At 47.5% G+C, this 19277-nt stretch overlaps 1 protein-coding gene across 1 annotated transcript; it reads left to right on the forward strand.

Annotated features, from left to right (window-relative positions):
- Window positions 1-371: 371 nt before the first annotated feature.
- On the forward strand, window positions 372-18775 carry myd88 (MYD88 innate immune signal transduction adaptor). The gene is made up of 5 exons (XM_056584488.1): window positions 372-841; window positions 965-1075; window positions 12967-13135; window positions 14489-14580; window positions 16516-18775. The coding sequence occupies exons 1-5, from the start codon at window positions 520-522 to the stop codon at window positions 16668-16670; spliced, it is 849 nt and encodes a 282-aa protein (XP_056440463.1). The 5' UTR covers window positions 372-519; the 3' UTR covers window positions 16671-18775.
- The last annotated feature ends 502 nt before the right edge of the window (window positions 18776-19277 follow it).

Consider the following 19277-nt stretch of genomic DNA (forward strand, 5'->3'; position numbering starts at 1 on the left):
CAGGGGGAAGTTCATTAATAGATCTATTCTGTAAAACTAGTTCATAGTTAACAAGTCGTTCGGTTATGTTTCCTTTTTAAGTGCGTACTTTTTTTGTTATGAATTTTGTATTTAACATCTGCAAAGTCCGTTCCACTAGATGCCACCAAACTACAGAATGCACCTTTTAATTTAAATGAACTAGATTAAGAACTAGAATATGGCCAGTCGGCTGCCCCACAGGGCCTTCTCGGTTCTAGTCCGTCCGAATAAGATTTCATAATCAAAACCAAAACAAAAGAACAATGGGATTGAAAGATTTCAATTCATTCTTTGTAGTAGTATTCATAACAGTATATATTTGAAGGGGGCATTGTGAAAGTACTCGATCTCTGCTCCTCCCTCTCTGGTGTCGAATCATTTCCTCATTCTCTAGAAGTTCCGACCATGGCTGCTAAAAGTTATTCTACAACATAGCGTTATACGTCGTCTCTTGAAAGTATCGTCTTCAATACAAACGTAATAGATCACCTCTTTAAGATGTGCGCCACCAAGCTGTGCGAGGACCCCGAGGTGGACCTGCGCCAGATCCCTCTGGTGGCCCTAAACGTGAGCGTCCGGAGGCGGCTGAGCCTGTATCTCAACCCGCGGTGCACCGTGGCTGCCGACTGGACCACCGTGGCGGAGAGCATGGACTTCGAGTACCTGGAGATCAAGAACTTTGAGACTTCAAAGAACCCCACGCTGATGATCCTGGAGCTGTGGGAAGCCCGCAGCACGAACGCAACGGTCGGGAAGTTACTGGACATATTGGAAGCCTCAGAGAGAAGAGACATCGTAGAAGAGCTCCGGCCTTTAATAGGTTGGTTGTGTGTTAAATGCTATATTATGATATGGTACCTATGCATATTACTGATGGGGAGCTTAAGGTGTTTAAACAAAGAAAATTGTGCGCGCTCATATGCATGACTTGAACCTTGAACAGATGTGGATGTGAAGAAGTACTTGGAGAGGCAGAGTGAGCCCCCGGTGCAGGTCCAGGAAGTGGACAGCTGCGTCACGCGGGCCGAGGACCGCCACATCACTATGGGAGACGGTCAGTCATCCACATCACCTCATAGAACGACCCATTTTAATACTATTTTCAGTCATAACGATGCAAGATCTGATTGATTGTGCACAGTGGTGTAATGAGGTATACTCTTATTTATATTACATTCATGCCCCCCTATGTCATAACAATGGTAATGTATGTAAGACTACTCTTGTTATTTAGTTCACACGAAAACGGGCCATTAGTTCACATTTTGCTGCCTTACTTCGAAGAGTATGTGGATCATTCTAAAATGAACATAAGCCACAGAACAGGTGCAGATTTTCACTCAATACTGACCCACAGACTTGAGACCACTACACAACTATACTTTACCGATAGTGATTCTTTTAAAAGTTATTCCTTATTCTCTCAGATCCTTATGATCTAGTTTTAATTTTTCTTTGATGCACGTTCTCTGATCGGTTGTTTTTGTTCCTTATTTTGCTAGTTTTTGAAGCGGGTTATTCGTGTTACCTTGATAATGGAACACACACACGCACGCACACACACACACACACACACACACACACACACACACACACACACACACACACACACACACACCTTGATCTCGCCTGTCCTGCCATTGCTGAAGTGTTTGTGATTTCTTTCAACATTCGTTCGGTATCTCACTATGGGACACGCCCCTCGCGCTGTCCCCCAGAAGCAGTATTACACTACGCCAGTCGTGACTGGCCAACAGACAAGACAGGACGTCTGCTTGCAGAGGAAGGACTTCCTCCTACTACATAAGTCCCGTCGCCACATCATCTCTTCAGTCTTTAACCTCTTCTCGCTCCTAGAAGCACCTCTCAGAAGGAAGGTGTAGACGGCCTGGCAGACTGTTCTCAGAGCGAGCTAACCCCTCGGTCACCGAACGCTAGCCTACATCGCTACATCAGACCTCTGAGAGGCTAAAGCTAGACCGTCACCATACAGCAGCTGCTAGTATCCATACTAGCTGCAATCCACTTGATTAAGATGGCCTGTGACTAAACAGCGGCTGTTCATAAGGGGAGAGCGGAGAAAATGCGAAGCTTCTGAGGCACTGTGGTTGACTCAACCCGACGTTATCGAGGCTAGCCTGCTGGCAGAGCCTGACGAAGCTGAGGGCGGTTACTCCGAGTCGGGAGAGGAATCCATTAGCCTCGGCTCTGATGAGGACGAGGAGGATGATTATTTCCCTCCCCGCACCGCGTCGCCTATGGTGGTAGGTGGCGTGTGTGCCAGGTCCCCGAACCCGGCCGTCAGCTTGGACCTCCACGAGGCCTGCAAAAGGGCAGCTGCGAGGCTGAACATCGAGTGACCTGAGCCCCCGGTAGAAACTGCCACATTTCGCTACGAGAGCAAGCGCTCCCAAAGGCTAGAATCTCAACCAGCCTGCTGCTTCCGGCCTTTCCCGAGTGGCTATATGAAGCGACCCGGTCTTGGAGCAAGCCTCTCTCAGCCTAGATCCCTGTCCAGGGTGGTTCGTTGTTGGATTGAGCCGGTATCCAGGCGAAGGGTTCTTCCACCGGCCTCCGGTTGAACCACTGTTGGCGTCGCACCTCCACCCCACGAAGAAGTCTGCCATGACTTAGGCGAGCCCAACACTTCGTCCAATGCTTCCAGTCATCACTGACGGATAAGGGCTACAAGGCAATGGCCACGACGGGGAGAGCTTCATGTGAAAACAGAAAAAATTCTAAAACATTAAAAAGGAACAGAATGTAATAAAACGGTGTCTGGAGGGCATAAAAAAAATAAAATAAAAAAAAATTCAAAAATGAGGAAACCAAGGCCGAAAACCAAAACACTGATAGAAATTATTATGCCAATTATTGGTACCATTTAGGGTTGCTGCGGTATATGGTACTACCGGTGTTACCGGTGTTGAGGCCAACACCAAGTAATTTTTTATTCTTTTTTTCCAGTAATAAAAAAAAAATTGCCGTCATCTTTAGGCCTATTTGATTAAAAAAAAAAATTGTCTTTGCACCGTTTTATTATTGATGTGTTTTTTCTTTAAAAAAATACAAACCTAATACATAGGCTACCTAATAAAGCGTTGGAACACACAAGACCGGTAGCCATAGCAACGCCGGTAAACAAACCCCGCGAAGCCCAATCCCTACGAGAGCTCCCCTCGCTACGGCCATCCGGAGGCGCACAGAGCTTTTGGCCGTGATATTATCTATACAATTATATTATACTATTATATATAGAACGTTATAAGACGCTGTCAACGAGAATTGGCGCGCTGCCAGACGCTGTCACCGAGTGTGAGAGGAGAGTTGACGGAGAAGATGGCGGTTGACCTAGTTTCAAAGTTTATACCGTTTATACTCGGTAATACCGGTGTTGACACGAGTGTATTACTCGGTGTGAAAGTGTCCACACCGCGGCAACCCTAGTACCATTGCATTTATGGCTATGACTGTGTACTAACTTCATTAAAATCAAGGCATTGCAATTTTTGCAAATCGCTATACGTGGGTCTTTCTCCGAAACGTTGAAAAACGTCCACACCGCAGACATATTGACGCTTATCCAGACAAGCGTGTGCTGCTTGCTGCGCTATTTGTTTGCGTTATCACCAATTTCTGTTTCGGCCGTGTTGTTTCGGTGTTAAAATAATTTCTGCCGAAAACCGAAAATGAGCTTTTGGGCCATTTTCGGTGGCCGAAAATTCGGTGCATCCCTAGTGCACACCCCACCATGCCTCTGTTGAGCCCGGCTAGACAGGCCTCTGTCTAGTCGGGCTCAACAATGACGGGCATGTGGTGCATCAGATTCGGTTATAAAAACTGTAACCGCCGGCTACTGTCGGGTTATTCTTGTAATAAGGCTCGTACAACGACGTAATCGGAGTGTGTCTTTATTAGGCTTCTTCTCCAGCCGTAACCGTACACTAGTGTGCGCATGCACGGGACTCCCCCCGGTACAGACGTCATCAGGTTACTACAAAATAAAGGCATTCCTTACACTATTATTCAATATTTTATTCTGCCCTTTTGCTGGAAGACCTGTCCCTGATCTGTCCCTGTTTGAAGCATGCAAAATATAAATAAAATAACTTACACATTACCATACTGTGAACTATTACTTTAGTAGGCTGTGTTCTCAAAACTTAAACTCTCAGGTTTCAGGTAAACAGTGAAGCAGAACATTTTAACAATCACATGTCACTCTCTTTTTCTTCCTTTTTATTTTTTATTTTTTTTACTGTGGAAAACAAATCAATAAATCACAAATCAAGTCTCTGCGGCTTTTTAACCTCTCTCCCACACCTGGTCCACACAGTCTCTGTGGTGGTGGGGCCCTCTCTGCTGGGTGATGTTGTCACTGGTGGAACTGAATCTGGTGCAGGTGATTCTCCTCCCTCATCAGCGTCGACTACCCCACCGTTGGTCTGCAGTGGCACCAAGTGACGCCGGTTCCTCCTCAGTGTGCCCTGAGGCACCTGGACGATATAAGAGCGAGGGGTGTTGTGTGTAGATAGCACTTTGCCCTGGACTCGTGCATCGGTGATCCACACATCCTCCCCAGGTACGAGTGGCTCCAGGTTTCTCGCTCCGTGTCTCTTGTCGAAGGATCTCGCGTCGTTCCTCCTCTTCTCCTTTTCTTTGGCCTCCAGCGCATTGTAGTCAGGCAACACTGGATTCAGCAGGGTTGGAAGGGCAGGAACTGTAGTGCGGAGGCGGCGCCCCATCAACAGCTCGGCTGGGCTAAAACCGTTCTGTAGAGGGGTTGCTCTGTAGGCCAGCAATGCAAGATATGGGTCTGATGCCTTTGTTAGCAGGTTTTTCACGGTTTGTACAGCGCGCTCCGCCTCCCCATTGCTCTGAGGAAACCTGGGGCTGCTCGTGATGTGCACAAAGCCATACTCTGCTGCAAAGGCTTTGAAGTGGCTACCGGAGAACTGGGGCCCATTGTCACTTTTAAGAAATTCACAAATTCCATGACGAGCAAACATGGATTTCAGGTGCACCACCACATCTGTGGACCTTGTGGGTGACAGCAGTGCAACTTCCACGTACCTCGAGAATAATCTACGACCAGTAGATAGGCCTTGCCTTTCAGCGTGAAAAGGTCAGCTCCCAAGGTTTGCCAAGGCCTGTCTGGCGTCTCCGTTGGCATCAGCGGCTCTGTGACATTCCTTCTCTCCTGAATGCAGGTCCTACATTTCAGCACCATGTCATTCAGCTGGCTGCTGAGTCCTGGCCACCATACCGTCTGTTTGGCCCGGCCCCTGCACTTTGTCACCCCCAGGTGTCCCTCATGTAGTCTCTCCAGCACATCACCTTGTAAGGCCGATGGGATGACGAGCCGCGTGCCCCGCAGCAGCAGTCCATCGTGCACAGTCAGCACTGCTTTATCAGCCCAGTAATGTCTCAGCACGCCCTGCAGTTGGCTCTTGTCAGGCCAGCCGTCTGTGCAGTACTCCATCAGTGCAGAGCATGTGCTGTCTGCCTTCAGGTGGTCACGTAGGCTGCTCAGATAATCTCCACTGACAGGAATGTTGCTGATGACAGAGTCTACATAGATGTTGGTGTCCTCTAGTAGGCTTGTTTCTGTGTTCGCTCTTGCGGCTCTGAGAGGAGCACGAGATAAGGTGTCGGCCGTCCACAGGCTTTTTCCAGGGACATGATTGACTGTATAGCTGTACCTCATGAGTCTCATCCTAAACCTTTGGATTCTTGGTGGGAGGTCATCCAAAGCATTCCCTCCCAGCAGACTCACCAACGGCTTATGGTCAGTTTCCAGCTCGAATGGTCTTCCTAGGATGAAACAGCTGAACCTTTCACACGCCCACGTTGCAGCCAAGGCCTCCTTCTCCACTTGAGCATAGCGCTGCTCTGTCGGTGACATTGACCTGGATGCATATGCCACAGGTGACCACATGGCATTGCTCTTCTGCAGCAGGACTGCCCCCAGGCCAAAGGAAGAGGCATCAGCAGAGATTTTTAGTGCACTGTTTGGGTTGTATAGTGTGAGCACCGGTGTGGATGACAGCTCTGCTTTTAACCGATCGAAGGCGGTCTGCTGCTCTATCCCCCAGTACCAGTGGTTCTTCTTGGACAGCAGGTCTCGTAGCACTTAGTCTTTTTCAGCCAGGTTAGGCAAGAAGCGGCCCAGCTGATTGACCATGCCCAGAAAACTCCTGAGTTCGCTGTCATTTTTGGGTGCATCCAGCTCTTGTACTGCTCTCGTCTTCTCTGGATCTGGCTTCACTCCATCTGCTGAAATCACATGACCCAGGAATCTGATTGTGTGGCGTGTGAGCTCACATTTGTCCATGGTGAGCGTAATGCCGGCCTTTTGTGCCTTCTCTAGCACCGCATGTAGCCGCACATCATGCTCCTCCTGTGTCTGTCCCCAGACCAGTATGTCATCCATGTGACACAGTACCCCCTCCGGGCCACCGGTCACTTCTGTCACCATCATCTTTTGGAAGTGCTCGGGAGCTGATGCTATGCCGAAGGGTAGACGGTTAAAATAGTAGCGCCCAAAAGGCGTGATGAAGGTGGTATATTTGGCCGACTCTTTTGTCAATGGTACTTGCCAAAAGCCCATGTTGGTATCTAGTTTGCTGAATACTGTTGCGCCAGCTAGCATGCCCAGAGTGTGTTCGACAGAAGGCAGGATAAACTTTTCTCTGCATACTGATTCATTCATTTTTGTGAAATCCACACAAATGCGGACAGCACCTGCTTTCTTTGGCACCACCACCATCCCGGCACACCAATCAGTCGGCTCCTCAATCTTGGTGATTACGCCCATCTTCTCCATACGGTCTATCTCCTCCTTCACTTTTCCCATAAGGGGTAGAGGTACTCTGCGTGGTGTGTGGAGAGAGAAGGGCACAGCCTCTGGCTGTAATTTAATTGAGTAGGGCCTCTGAACAAGACCCAAGCCGCTACACAGCTTCGGATACTGTTGTTTCAACGATTCCATGGTGATGCCGTCAACCCTACACACAAGCTGAAGCTTTTCTATGGCAGGCCTTCCCAACAGTGCAGTGTGCAGGTCTTTTACGACATAAATGTCCTCTATGGCTGTCTTTTTGCCACAGTGCAGTGTTTCTCTGGCTACACCTAGGACAGAGAGTACATTGCCACCTGGCCCAAACAATGGGCGTGTCGACTCTGCCAGGTGCTTCACATCATGCCCCCCTGTAATGTCATGGTACACCTCGGCTGGCAGGGCGGTGACATCAGCACCAGTGTCTATTTTGAAGCACACTGTTTTTTGTCTCACTTGTAGCTGCACCGTCCACGGGTCTTCTCCAGAATCCACGGCCCCCAGGAAAAAGCACTCTTCTTCCCCTGTAGTGACAGCATTCAGAGATTTCGCACTGTTTCTGCACACCTTGCCATAATGTCCATTTTTGCCACAGTTGTGACACACAGCATCTTTAGCAGGGCATTCCATTATTCCATGCGAGGGCATTTTTCCATTTATCTATAACAGGCCTTTGAGCCTGACTGTGGCCATGCATTAGGTTTACCTCTGCCTGGTGATTGTGCCTGAGGCTTTGAGGGAAATTTTCTGTAGCTTTTAGCATGCACAGCATCAACATTAGAGCACCTGCTTGCACCGCTATTTACTCCTCTTAAGTCAGACTGCTGTCTTCTAACTTCTTCAGACTGCCTTGTCTTAGTTATAGCAGTTTCAAGGGTAAGGTCTCTGTCTAGCTGTAGCTTTTCTGACAATGAGACGTTGCTCAGCCCGACCACTAACCTGTCGCGGATCAGCTCGTTCCTTAACTGTCCATATTTACAGTGTTCAGCTAATCCGTATAGAGCAGTGATGAAGGACTCTTTCGTAAATTACATTCCTTTTAGGCACAAAAAATGCATCCAAGCCCGCCTTGACATCCGTGTACCCCTTCCTCTCATCCGCAGTTAGCGTTAGCCCTTTAAGCACATCTTCAGCTTCATCGCCCATGCAATACACTAACGTGTTCACCTGGTTTTCTTCCGACGTCGCGTTTAAGTTGCTTGCAAGCCGAAAGCGGTCGAATCTCCTTATCCAACGCTCCCAATCTTGAGGCTTTGTAAAATCGAATGGCTCTGGAGGTTGTATTGTGAACGTAGCAGTTGGTGTAGGTTGCGCCATAGCTGCCGGCTCATCTCCCATTCCCGCGTAAACGATATACTTTCCTCTTCGTCGTCTTTTTATTTTTTTTTCCTTTTGACTCCGCTTACAAGTCGCCCAGTTCTGACACCATGTCGGGTTATTCTTGTAATAAGGCTCGTACAACGACGTAATCGGAGTGTGTCTTTATTAGGCTTCTTCTCCAGCCGTAACCGTACACTAGTGTGCGCATGCACGGGACTCCCCCCGGTACAGACGTCATCAGGTTACTACAAAATAAAGGCATTCCTTACACTATTATTCAATAATACCACAGCTACATGCTCCAATTTGGGTCCACTCCTATCCGTTTCAACGGGATACTGTAGCCGCAGGCCCCTGGAGAAAATGCTCATGTTTTACAGGAGGAAATCACCTGTCTAAAAAACTAAAAGGCAAGTTACTTTCTAGTCCCAAAGAAGGGAGGGAACCTTCGGCCAATATTAGATTTATGCGGTCTGAACAGATACATGAGACAGTACAGTTTCAGAATGCTGACACACGCCGCTCTTATATGCTTTGTGGGCCCAGGAGACTGGTTCACAAGCATAGATTTAACAAATTATTTCCATATCCCAATTTATCCCCCTCACAGAGAATATCTCAGGTTCGCCTTCCAGGGCGTAACGTATGAGTATTTGGTTCTCCCGTTCGTCCTTTCGTTAAGTCTAAGGGTGTCTTTGAAATGCACAGAGGCTGTTATCGGGCCTCTCATGGAGAAGGGAATACGTTTGGCAACTTACATAGACAACTGGCTTCTAACCACACAGTCCAGGAGGCTCAGGCGCTGCTCATATCGCACCTAATATACCTGGGGTTCACAATAAACATGTAAAAGAGTGTTTTGATTCCTACTCAAAACATAACGTTCATAGGCTTGTGCCTCAATTCAGTGACGCGTAGAGGTTGGAAGACAACACTCTTTTGCAGGGGTATGATATTGGAGTTCAAAACGTGCCTCAGACTATTAGTTCTGATGGCGTCGGCGCTGGTAGTAGTCCGACTTGACCGCCTACATGAGCCCGGTTCAGCGATGAGTTGCATCACTCAAATTTAACCCGACGCGCCATGGCCATCACAAAATTTTGATCTCAATGGCGTGCGTCTTGGTGCTGCGCCCTTAGAGACGCGCCTCCTTTTTAACTATGGGCGTTACCATGGGAACTATCCTGGCACGGAAAGTCCTTTCGACGTATGCCTCTCGAGCAGGATGGGGAGCCGTATACAAGGGCAGAACAATAAATGGCATGTGGGGTTCACATATGCAGTTTGTTCACATAAACTTGTTTGTTCACATGAACTTCAGGCTGTGTCACTGTTGCTGAAACATTTTCTTCCCTTTCTGAGAGGGCAACATGTTCTTTTCAGGACCAAAAACACCACGGTAATGGCGTATATAAACTGACTGGAGGGGCTACGCTCCAGTCAAACGCAAACGTTGGCACACAGACTGGCCATGTGGATCAACGCTAACCTGTTGTCTCTGAGAGCAGCAAACATGCCGGGAACTGGGGAGCAGAATTAATGTCCAGGGGCGACCCTCGCTAAAAGGATTGGAAACTCCACAGCGTAGTCGTGGACCGGATATGGAAGCGATACGGTCAAGCGGTGATCGATCTCTTTGCAGCAGAGGAGAAAACTCTGTACCCTCTGTTCTATTCCCTAACCGGTCGGAGTGCCCTGATGGGGCTGGATGCCTTGGCATACGAGTGGGAACGCGTCCTACTGTACGCTTCTCCCCATTAGAACTGATATTTCTAACTCTCGCCAGAGTGCAAGAGAGAGGGGTCATGCACTGGTCCTTATAGCCCCCCATTGGCAGGGGAAATATTGGTTGGCAGTAATAGTCCAGTTGCTGTGCAGCCAGCCTTGGCCTCTGCCTTTATGCAGGGTTCTCCTGACGCAAGCGCACTGGGAAATCTCCCATCCTCATCCAGAGCGCATGGCTCTGTGGGCCTAGCCCGTGAACGACTGCTGGGCTCCCACGGATTGTCATTACGACTATCCAGGGTGCCAGGGCTTCCTCTACACATTACGCATATGCCGGGAAATGGCGTGCATTCGAGGATGTATGTGCTGTCACGCCCACCGCTTGAGCCCTTACAACAGATAGAGCTAAGACACTCTCGTTTAAGAGAGCTTTGTGGCTTGCGTTGGCCTCGGCTTAACACATGAGTGAAACCCATGCACTTCGGTAAACCCCGGCATTTATGCAGTTTTTATGGGGGAAGTATTTGAGCTAAATCCTGCATTTGTTCCCAAGGTATTTGATTCAGCGTTATCATTTGTTTTCTGATACATGAGTGAGGTATCTCACCGGATCACCCTCCTTGCCCGGAGCAAGGAAGAGGTGTTTGCCTATAGACTGAAGAGATGACGTGGAGACAAGACTTATGTAGTAGGAGGAAGTCCCTCCTCTGCAAGAAGACGTCCCATCTGTTGGCCATTTACGACTGACGGAGTGTAAAATTGCTTCTGGGGGACAGCCCGAGGGGCGTGTCCCATAGTGAGATACCTCACTCATGTATCAGAAAACCTTGGTTAATTTCTTAAAGGTCCCATGACATGCTATTTTATGTATTCTTTAATATAGGTATTAGTGGGCAACTAACACAGTCAACTAACACAGTATTCAAAGACATTCCCGAAATTCAGCCGTGGTGCAGTGTTACAGCCACTCCGAGCCAGTCGCACATTGAGCTTCCCCCAAATGCGCTGTTTTGGTGTCTGTAGCTATAATGCAAATGAGGAGGAGCGAGGCAGGTCAAGGAGGAGGATGGGGGTGTGGCCCTGAGCAGCTTGCAGCCACGGTACCATTCGCTCTGTTTACACTGGATGTATCGCAATGGCGAGGCGCACACAGCCTTTAGCCGTGTTCTGTAAATATTCTAGAACACACGGGAGTCCTGGAGCTCTATATCTAAATATTATCATATAGCCTACATAGATATCTATATCATATAATATATATTATCACGGCCAAAAGCTGTGTGAGCCGATATTATGAACCTCAAATGACCGCGTTGGGTTCTCCGACGTTCCTGGTTCTTCCACGTCCACATCAATGTGAAGTAGACTGAACCGTAGTCTCGCAAAGCCAGACCAAACTACAGCAAGTAGAATGGTCTGGAGCCACGCTACCTCGAGCCGTCTATCCGTGGGGAAACTGGGCGGGCCTGTTTTTATTTCTTTAAACCAATCACAATCGTCTAGGGCGGGGCTAAGCCCGGGAAGCAGCAGCGGTGTCCATGCAAAATAGAACATCTTTCTTCCTCAGCAAATGCTGTAAGCAAATCTTTTGCAGTTCTTTGCAAATTTCGACGGAAAGAGCCAAACATGCCAACTTTACAGCGCTGTCAAAGTCCTCTTCAATACTCGCCATACTGCCTAGTTTCCGAGTTTGAGGGGGAGCACAATACGGGAACGCCAGCAACCGGAAGGGGAGGAGTCGCGGCCAAATCCGACACTAGGCACTAGTCCACTTCCGTTCAGCCAGACTAACTGAACCGCGACAAGGAGGAGAAATGTATTGTTGCCGGGCAGCGCTTAGGCACCTCCGCCTCCGGCGGTGGTCCCTCGGCAGCGGGAAGTGGGGCTCAAGAGGGAGACATTTGCCGCCAACAATCCCTTTCTCCTCCATTTCGTGGTTCATGTTCTTGAGGGAGTCAAAGCCAAAGTTACTTCCCCCCAATTCATTCTCAACCTTGGCTGAGATAACCCCCACTACGAGTCTCGTTGTAGAAACACCAGAGACGAGAGTCCGACGGGTTATGCGCCATAACACCAAAAGCAGAACGGTTATCCAAATAACAAGGAAGTGTACAACACTTGCGTTACAGTCCTGGAGCTCTATATCTAAATAATATCATAATACATAGATATCTATATCATATAATACATATTATCACGGCCGAAAGCTGTGTGCGCCTCCAGACGATATTATGAATCACAAACGACTTTGTCGGGTTCTGCGACGTCTCTGGTTCTTCCAATTTCACATCGATCTGAAGAAGACTGAACTGCGCATTGCCTGCTGCCGGCTGCCCGCTGCCGGGCGGTGGTGCTTCGCGGCGATGGTGCCTCGCGGCAACCGGCGGCATGTCGCAGTTCATGTACTTCAGCGAGTCAAAGCCAAAGTTCCTTTCCCCCAATTCCTTCTCCACCCTGGCTCAGATAACCCCCACTACAGTCTCGTTGTGGAAATACAAGAGACGTCAAAGAACCGACAAGAAACACTTGCGTTACAGTGTGTGTAATCACACACACACATGTGGCGCTCGCAAGGTCGTGCCTCATTGGCTGGCCAACGTCTCTGGGCGGACCAGGCAGAGTAAGGGGAGGAGCTTAGATGCTTTGTGACAACATACCTAAAGGCAATCCAAATCAGCGCGCTTGAGTCTCCGTTTTTTCAAAGGCGAGCAGAACAGCTAGTGCTCGTTTTACACCAAACGCAGGTTTTAGCCACTGGGGGACCATAGGCAGGCTAGGGGAACTCATATTTATGTTAGAAAACCTCAAAGTGAGATTTTCATGTCATGGGACCTTTAAACTTAAGACCCCAAAGAACCCCAAACATATTCTGATTTATACAGACCTAAATAACAGACACACAATGTAAAACACACAGTTCCTTGAACTCAATGATCTGTATAGAAGGGCAATTCTGAAAGCTGTGTATAAGGGCAATTCTTAGAATGGATCACTAGTGTTAAGGTACCGATGTGTCTGTACCATTGTTTGATTTGAGTTTTGTATTTGTTTGATTCTTTCAGAGATGTTCGATGCCTTCATCTGCTACTGTCAGAGTGACTTCCAGTTCGTCCATGAGATGATCGAGCAGTTGGAGAAAACAGACTACAACCTGAAGCTGTGTGTGTTTGACCGAGATGTTCTGCCTGGGTCCTGTGTGTGGACCATCACCGCTGAGCTCATCGAAAAGAGGTCAGACCCAGTCAAGGCCCGTCACTGGTACACATGGTCAGGGTTCAGGCTCTAGAATATATCCATAGCTTTACCTCTCAGGGTCCAGGCTGTAGAATATATCCTTACCTTTACCTCTCAGGGTCCAGGCTGTAGAATATATCCATAGCTTTACCTCTCAGGGTCCAGGCTGTAGAATATATCCATAGCTTTACCTCTCAGGGTTCAGGCTGTAGAATATATTCATACTATAACGGTTCCTGTTTCAGAGCGGACGGAGTCAGGGTGGTGCTTGGCAGAAAGGCAGTTTTAATCGAGGAAAATAATAACAGTGTGCCAGTAAATCATATCAGCGTGCCAAAGCGGTAGCACGGAATGCGGCTTGGTTGCTGCAGCGATTGTCCTTGCACAAGCTCCCGCTCACACTGGCCTTCCTTCCTATTGCAAAACCAAAGCAGGCACATAAATACACACTCCCTGGCAGGTCTGATTGCGAGCAGGTGTCCGCAATCAGACCCAATCAACCCGGCAGATCCGGTGTGCTCCAAACATGACCCATGCCCCAAAAAGAGGGGAATTGTATTGAACACGCGTGTGAGCGACAAACGGCAGGCCTTCGTATCTAACTCGCAAGTCGGGACTGCCATATGTTTCTGACCTCGTCTGGCTCCTGGCGCTGCGTTAGTATCGAGTAGGTGTGGCCTATGTGACGTATTAGCTCTGGCTTCCGCATGTGTTAAAGATGCTGCCTTCTGTGGCTGGAGTAGATATTACCGCTTGTATGTTTGATCCTGCTCCCTTGTGGCTATGTGGGCGTAATGCAGCTTATGTGCTTAATGTACGTAACATTCCACACAATATTTGACCCCATCCACATCTGCTGGTGATATCCGTATCCCGGTGAGCGTGAACACATTGCACTGCGACCCCCTTGTGTGCTCGTGGCTGGGACTCAATGGCAGCTCGTACGTACAGAATGTCTATGAGATCAAAAAGATACAATGCTTTTGCTGCGGCGCTTCAACAGGTTCAGGAGAATCATCGGACGTGTAGGAAATGTTAGTCATCCTAGTCCCTGGAAGTAGCTTTGGACGGAAATTAGGGTAAATAGTATTGAAGTAAAGAAGAATACAAAACAATGTATACATGCCTTATTAATGTGTTGTTTTTGTATAGTTCCTATTGCTATATAATGGAGAATGGGGTATTCTAGAGTGTGTTTGACTTCCAGCCGGACCTACTGGTCCACAGATTACATGAAGGCCACCCTGAGCACCATACCTGACCCCTTCATCAGACAGCAGCCTCAGTTGCTGACCTCAGTGTTGAGTTCAGGTGGCTGACCACTATGTTTGACCTTTGTGTTTGGTTCAGGTGCAAGAGGATGGTGGTGGTGATCTCTGATGAGTACCTGAGGAGCGACGCCTGCGACTTCCAGACCAAGTTTGCCCTCAGCCTGTGTCCTGGTGAGCGGACGATTTAATCTTAACCTTTTGATACAGGCACGCCTTCAGAGCACCACACACACATGCACTCACAGTTTTTTTCTGTCCGAGCCCGGCCCGCGTCCACAGAGAAGAAACCGAGCCCGACCCAAGCCCGACAGGCATCAATATATATATTTCCGATCCCGACCCGAGCCCGACAGAGATAAAGTCTATTTTTTCTCATACTAAAGACACGTTTACGTTTGTGTGTATGTAAGCACGCCTTAATTAAACAACTGCAATGCATTTGGAAATGTCAACAGATGAGTGCAACAAGCACGCATTAACAGCGAGCATTCTTGTGCTCGCTGTTAACGTACGCACGCTTGTTCCGCAGAATCATAACCAATTGAAATTCACATAGTCCCACATGACCACGATAACGATAAATTCCACAAAATGACACAAGATGCTCTGATGTTCTGTAGGACAGGTAGCCTATGCAATTATAATTAACACGAGTGTCCCCAGCGAAGTAAAATTAGCGTTAAAGGTGCCATGGCATGAAAATCTCACTTTATGAGGTTTTCTAACATAAATATGAGTTCCCCTAGCCTGCCTATGGTCCCCCAGTGGCTAAATCTTGTGTTCGGTGTAAAACGAGCACTAGGTGTTCTGCTCGCCTTTGAAGAAAAAACAGAGGCTCAAGCGCGCTGATTTGGAATGTGGTCCCATACGTTGTCATAAAAGGATCTAGGCTCCTCCCCTTTCTCTGCCTTGCCCGCCCAGAGAATTTGGCCCGCCAATGAGACACGACCGTGCGAGGAGCGCCACGTGTGTGTGTGTGATTACACACACTGTAACGCAAGTGTTTTCTGTCGGTTCTTTGACGACTCTTGTATTTCCACAACGAGACTCGTAGTGGGGGTTATCTCAGCCATGGTTGAGAATGAATTGGGGGAAAGGAACTTTGGCTTTGACTCCCTCAAGAACATGAACCACGACATGGAGGAGAAAGGGATTGTTGGCCGCGAATGTCTCCCGCTTGAGCCCCGCTTCCCGCTGCCGAGGGACCGCCGCCTCGGCGCTGCAGGAGGCGGAGGTGCCTAAGCGCTGCCCGGCAACAATCCCTTTCTCCTCCATGTCGCGGTTCAGTCTACTTCAGATTGATGTAGACGTGGTAGAACCAGGAACGTCTGAGAACCCAACGCTGTCGTTTGAGATTCATAATATCGGCTCACACAGCTTTTGGCCATAATATATATTATATGATATAGATATCTATGTATAATATGATATTATTTAGATATAGAGCTCCAGGACTCCAGTGTGTTCTAGAATATTTACAGAACACGGCTAAAGGCTGTGTGTGCCTCGCCATTGCGATACATCCACTGTAAACAGAGCGCATGGTACCGTGGCTGCAAGCTGCTCAGGGCCACACCCCCACCCTCCTCCTTGACCCGCCTCGCTCCTCCTACTTTGGATTATAGCTACAGACACCAAAACAGCGCATTTGGGAGAAGCTCAATGTGCAACTGACTCGGAGTGGCTGTAACTCTGCACCACGGCTGAATTTCGGGAACGTCTTTGAATACTGTTTTAGTGGCCCACTAATACCTATATTAAGGCATCCATAAAATAGCATGTCATGGCACCTTTAACACAAAAGCAAGGCCAATGCCAACCAACTCCTTATCACGCAGATGTGACTTAGCCCAACCCGAACCCGAGCATATTTTCGTATGATTTGTACAGCAACATACACTCATGCCTTCAGTCAAAGGGATTCCATGCAGCACGACATGTCAGGGGATGCAGACTCTGGCGTGTAGGTCAAAGAAAAGCACAACCAACGAACCAAGTCTCTGTGTGTGGAGACTCAGGTCTGTAGAGCTTGACACGGAGGGATTTGATCCGTGGTCTATTTGTGATTGTCTCACCATGTAGCATGTGTTTCTCTGTGGCCCCCAGGGGCCCGCAGCAAGAGGCTGATCCCTGTGGTCTACAAGACCATGAGCGAGCCCTTCCCAAGCATCCTGCGCTTTCTGACCGTCTGCGACTACACCCGGCCCTGCACCCAGGGTTGGTTCTGGAGCCGCCTGGCCAAGGCCCTCTCTCTCTCATAGCCCCACAGGGCCCTCTCATAGCCCCCCAGGCCCCTCTCCTTCTCATAGCCCCCCAGGCCCCTCTCCTTCTCATAGCCCCCCAGGCCCCTCTCCTTCTCATAGCCCCCCAGGCCCCTCTCCCTCCTCATATCCACCCTGGGCTGGTCCGAGGGCCCCTGGCCATGGCCCTGTCCCTTTCATAGTCACCAAGGCAGGGATTTAAAGTTGCATTTGCTGACAATGCCCATTTATAACATTTTAATTATGAAATTGTGGTTTATTTTTTTATTCTGAACTGTTTGGGGAAATTCCACTAATAACATATAATGTAATATTCATATTGTGTAATATAGATTCAAAAGGAAAAGACAGTTAGTAGGCCTACTTGTGACTCCCTACAGCGTTGATGTTGTGTCGTCTTTAGTAGACTTTAGAGAAAGTGTGATCTAGGTGACGATTAAAGTTTGATCTAGATGAAGATTAAAGTGTGATCTAGGAGGTAAACATTAAAGTGTGATCGAGGTGAACATAAAAGTGTTAGGTGAACATTAAGGTTTGATCTAGGTGAACATTAAAGTGTGATCTAGGCGAATATTAAAGTTTGATCTAGGTAAACATTAAAGTGTGATCGAGGTGAACATTAAAGTGTGATCTAAGTGAAAAGGTGTCACCTGATTCTGCTGGGATTTGTTACAACCAATCACCTCTCGGGAGGAGAGGATCTTTAAGTGATTGAACAGACGGCCAGCACTAGCAAACGGTAGAAAGTCTCCAAAGGTTTTAAATCAATCCCTTGTAGACTGACCTTTCTAAAAAATAAACGTATTGAAAGCTTCATTTATTCATTCATCATCAGTTTGTTCTGAGGAAACAGACCCAGGCGTTGCGGTACCTGGTTTGTGGCTCTGTGCCGTGCCTCCCCAGACGTCCTGCTGTAACAGATCTGAGATCAGACGTTGTGATCAAGCGATGCCATTTCCTATTACTGATCATTGCCTAAATCAGCTGTGAGCAAAACGTTACTGTGGCTGTAACTTCCTGTTTCACTACTGCATTACCGGTTATTTTTGTTTGCTATGATCTTTCATGGATGTTCATGTTCTTCAAAATGTTTTACAATCATGATATTCGTTTTCTATTTATGGTCGTTTTTCATTGTGTTTAATTCCTCTAGTCAAATATATGAAGGGGAAATACAAACGCATCGGTGTGAATGTCATATCCTGTCCCTAGCGGTTTGCAACATCATTTTAATTTTAGACTAGTAATATCTGACCATGTCAGTGAAAACAGAAGCGTTATGTTCCAGTAGGTTCCAGCATGGGTCGTCATTGCTCCGCATATATTTTGTATTATGTTCTACACTGCACCGCAAGAGGATCCGCCGTTGGACCTGTTTTATACTGCACCACCAGAAGAGGCACTGTTGGACCTGTTTTATACTGCACTGCCAGAGGAGGACTGCGGTCAAGCCAGCCGACCCATCGAGATCGGCGGTCAAGCCAGCCGACCCAGTTTTGTGCTGTACCTGTATATACTAGCCATAACGGTAATAGCGCCTCAGCGCCTCTGAACTAGTTTAAAATAAAAGCATTTGTCTGGTACATACCGAAAGACAGTCATTAAAAGCAAATACTATCAAAGGAGATGTACGGACATTGTGATATGTACTTTCAAAATAAAAGCCCAACTAATTGACAAATGTAAGCTTATGCCAATAGTTTATTGGAGATTTAAAAGGAAACGCCCTGTTATGCCAGACTCATTCCACCTCAGGGTTATAGGTCACGACCCCATAGGGTCACCCAAGAAGTTTCAAGACATTCTGATATGTAGTTTCAAAATAAACGCCCACCAAAATTCTAATATTAGACATATTACATTTGATTTTGGATTCAATTTAAAAGAAAATGCCCTGTTATCCCAGACTCAATCCACTTTAGGGTTATAGTTCACGACCCCATAGGGTCACCCAGGATGTTTCAGGACATTCTGATGTGGAATTTCAAAATAAAAGCCCACCAAACATTCCAATATGAGCCATATTGCATATGATTTTGGATTCAGTTTAAAAGACAATTCCCTGTTATTCCAGGCTCATTTCACTTCAGGGTTATAGGTCACGACCCCATAGGGTCACCCAACTCAAAATAAAAGCCCACCAAACATTCAAATATGAGACATATTACATATGATACATATATAACAGGCGGCCCAGCCTGGTATTGCAGCTGTTTAAGCGGGCTGTGGACGGGTCCTAAAAAAAATTACGTTTTCTTTTCAAAACGCCACCTCAAGCGTTTCATTAGCCGTTTTATGTTATTATTTTTTCGACGGAGAGGGAGGGGTGGGCAGCTGAAAGCAGTGTTGCCAACTCTTCAGTAAGAAAAGTATCTATTGGCTCTCCTAAAAGTCGCTAGAAGTCGCTAGATGACTTTATCGCATAATTTGCATAACCGGAAGTAAAAATCCCATTCATTTTCTCCATTGCATAGCCATTATAAAACATTATTAGCCCTAATTTCATCACCATCCAAGGGAGACTTAAAAGACTTGATATAAGGCCCTGTACATGACAGTTTGCAAAAAATAGTTTATGGCACAGAAATCTACCTTGCAATAGTGACA

This window comes from Gadus chalcogrammus, chromosome 23, assembly GCF_026213295.1.
Source record: "Gadus chalcogrammus isolate NIFS_2021 chromosome 23, NIFS_Gcha_1.0, whole genome shotgun sequence".
Taxonomy (NCBI): Eukaryota; Metazoa; Chordata; class Actinopteri; order Gadiformes; family Gadidae; genus Gadus; species Gadus chalcogrammus.

Bases quoted from the DNA above. Each gene is read 5' to 3' on its own strand.
- myd88 (XM_056584488.1), top strand. From the start codon at position 520: ATGTGCGCCACCAAGCTGTGCGAGGACCCCGAGGTGGACCTGCGCCAG. The intron at 1,076-12,966 runs GTCAGTCATCCA...TGATTCTTTCAG, and splicing joins CCACATCACTATGGGAGACG to AGATGTTCGATGCCTTCATC. The intron at 13,136-14,488 runs GTCAGACCCAGT...TGTTTGGTTCAG, and splicing joins GCTGAGCTCATCGAAAAGAG to GTGCAAGAGGATGGTGGTGG.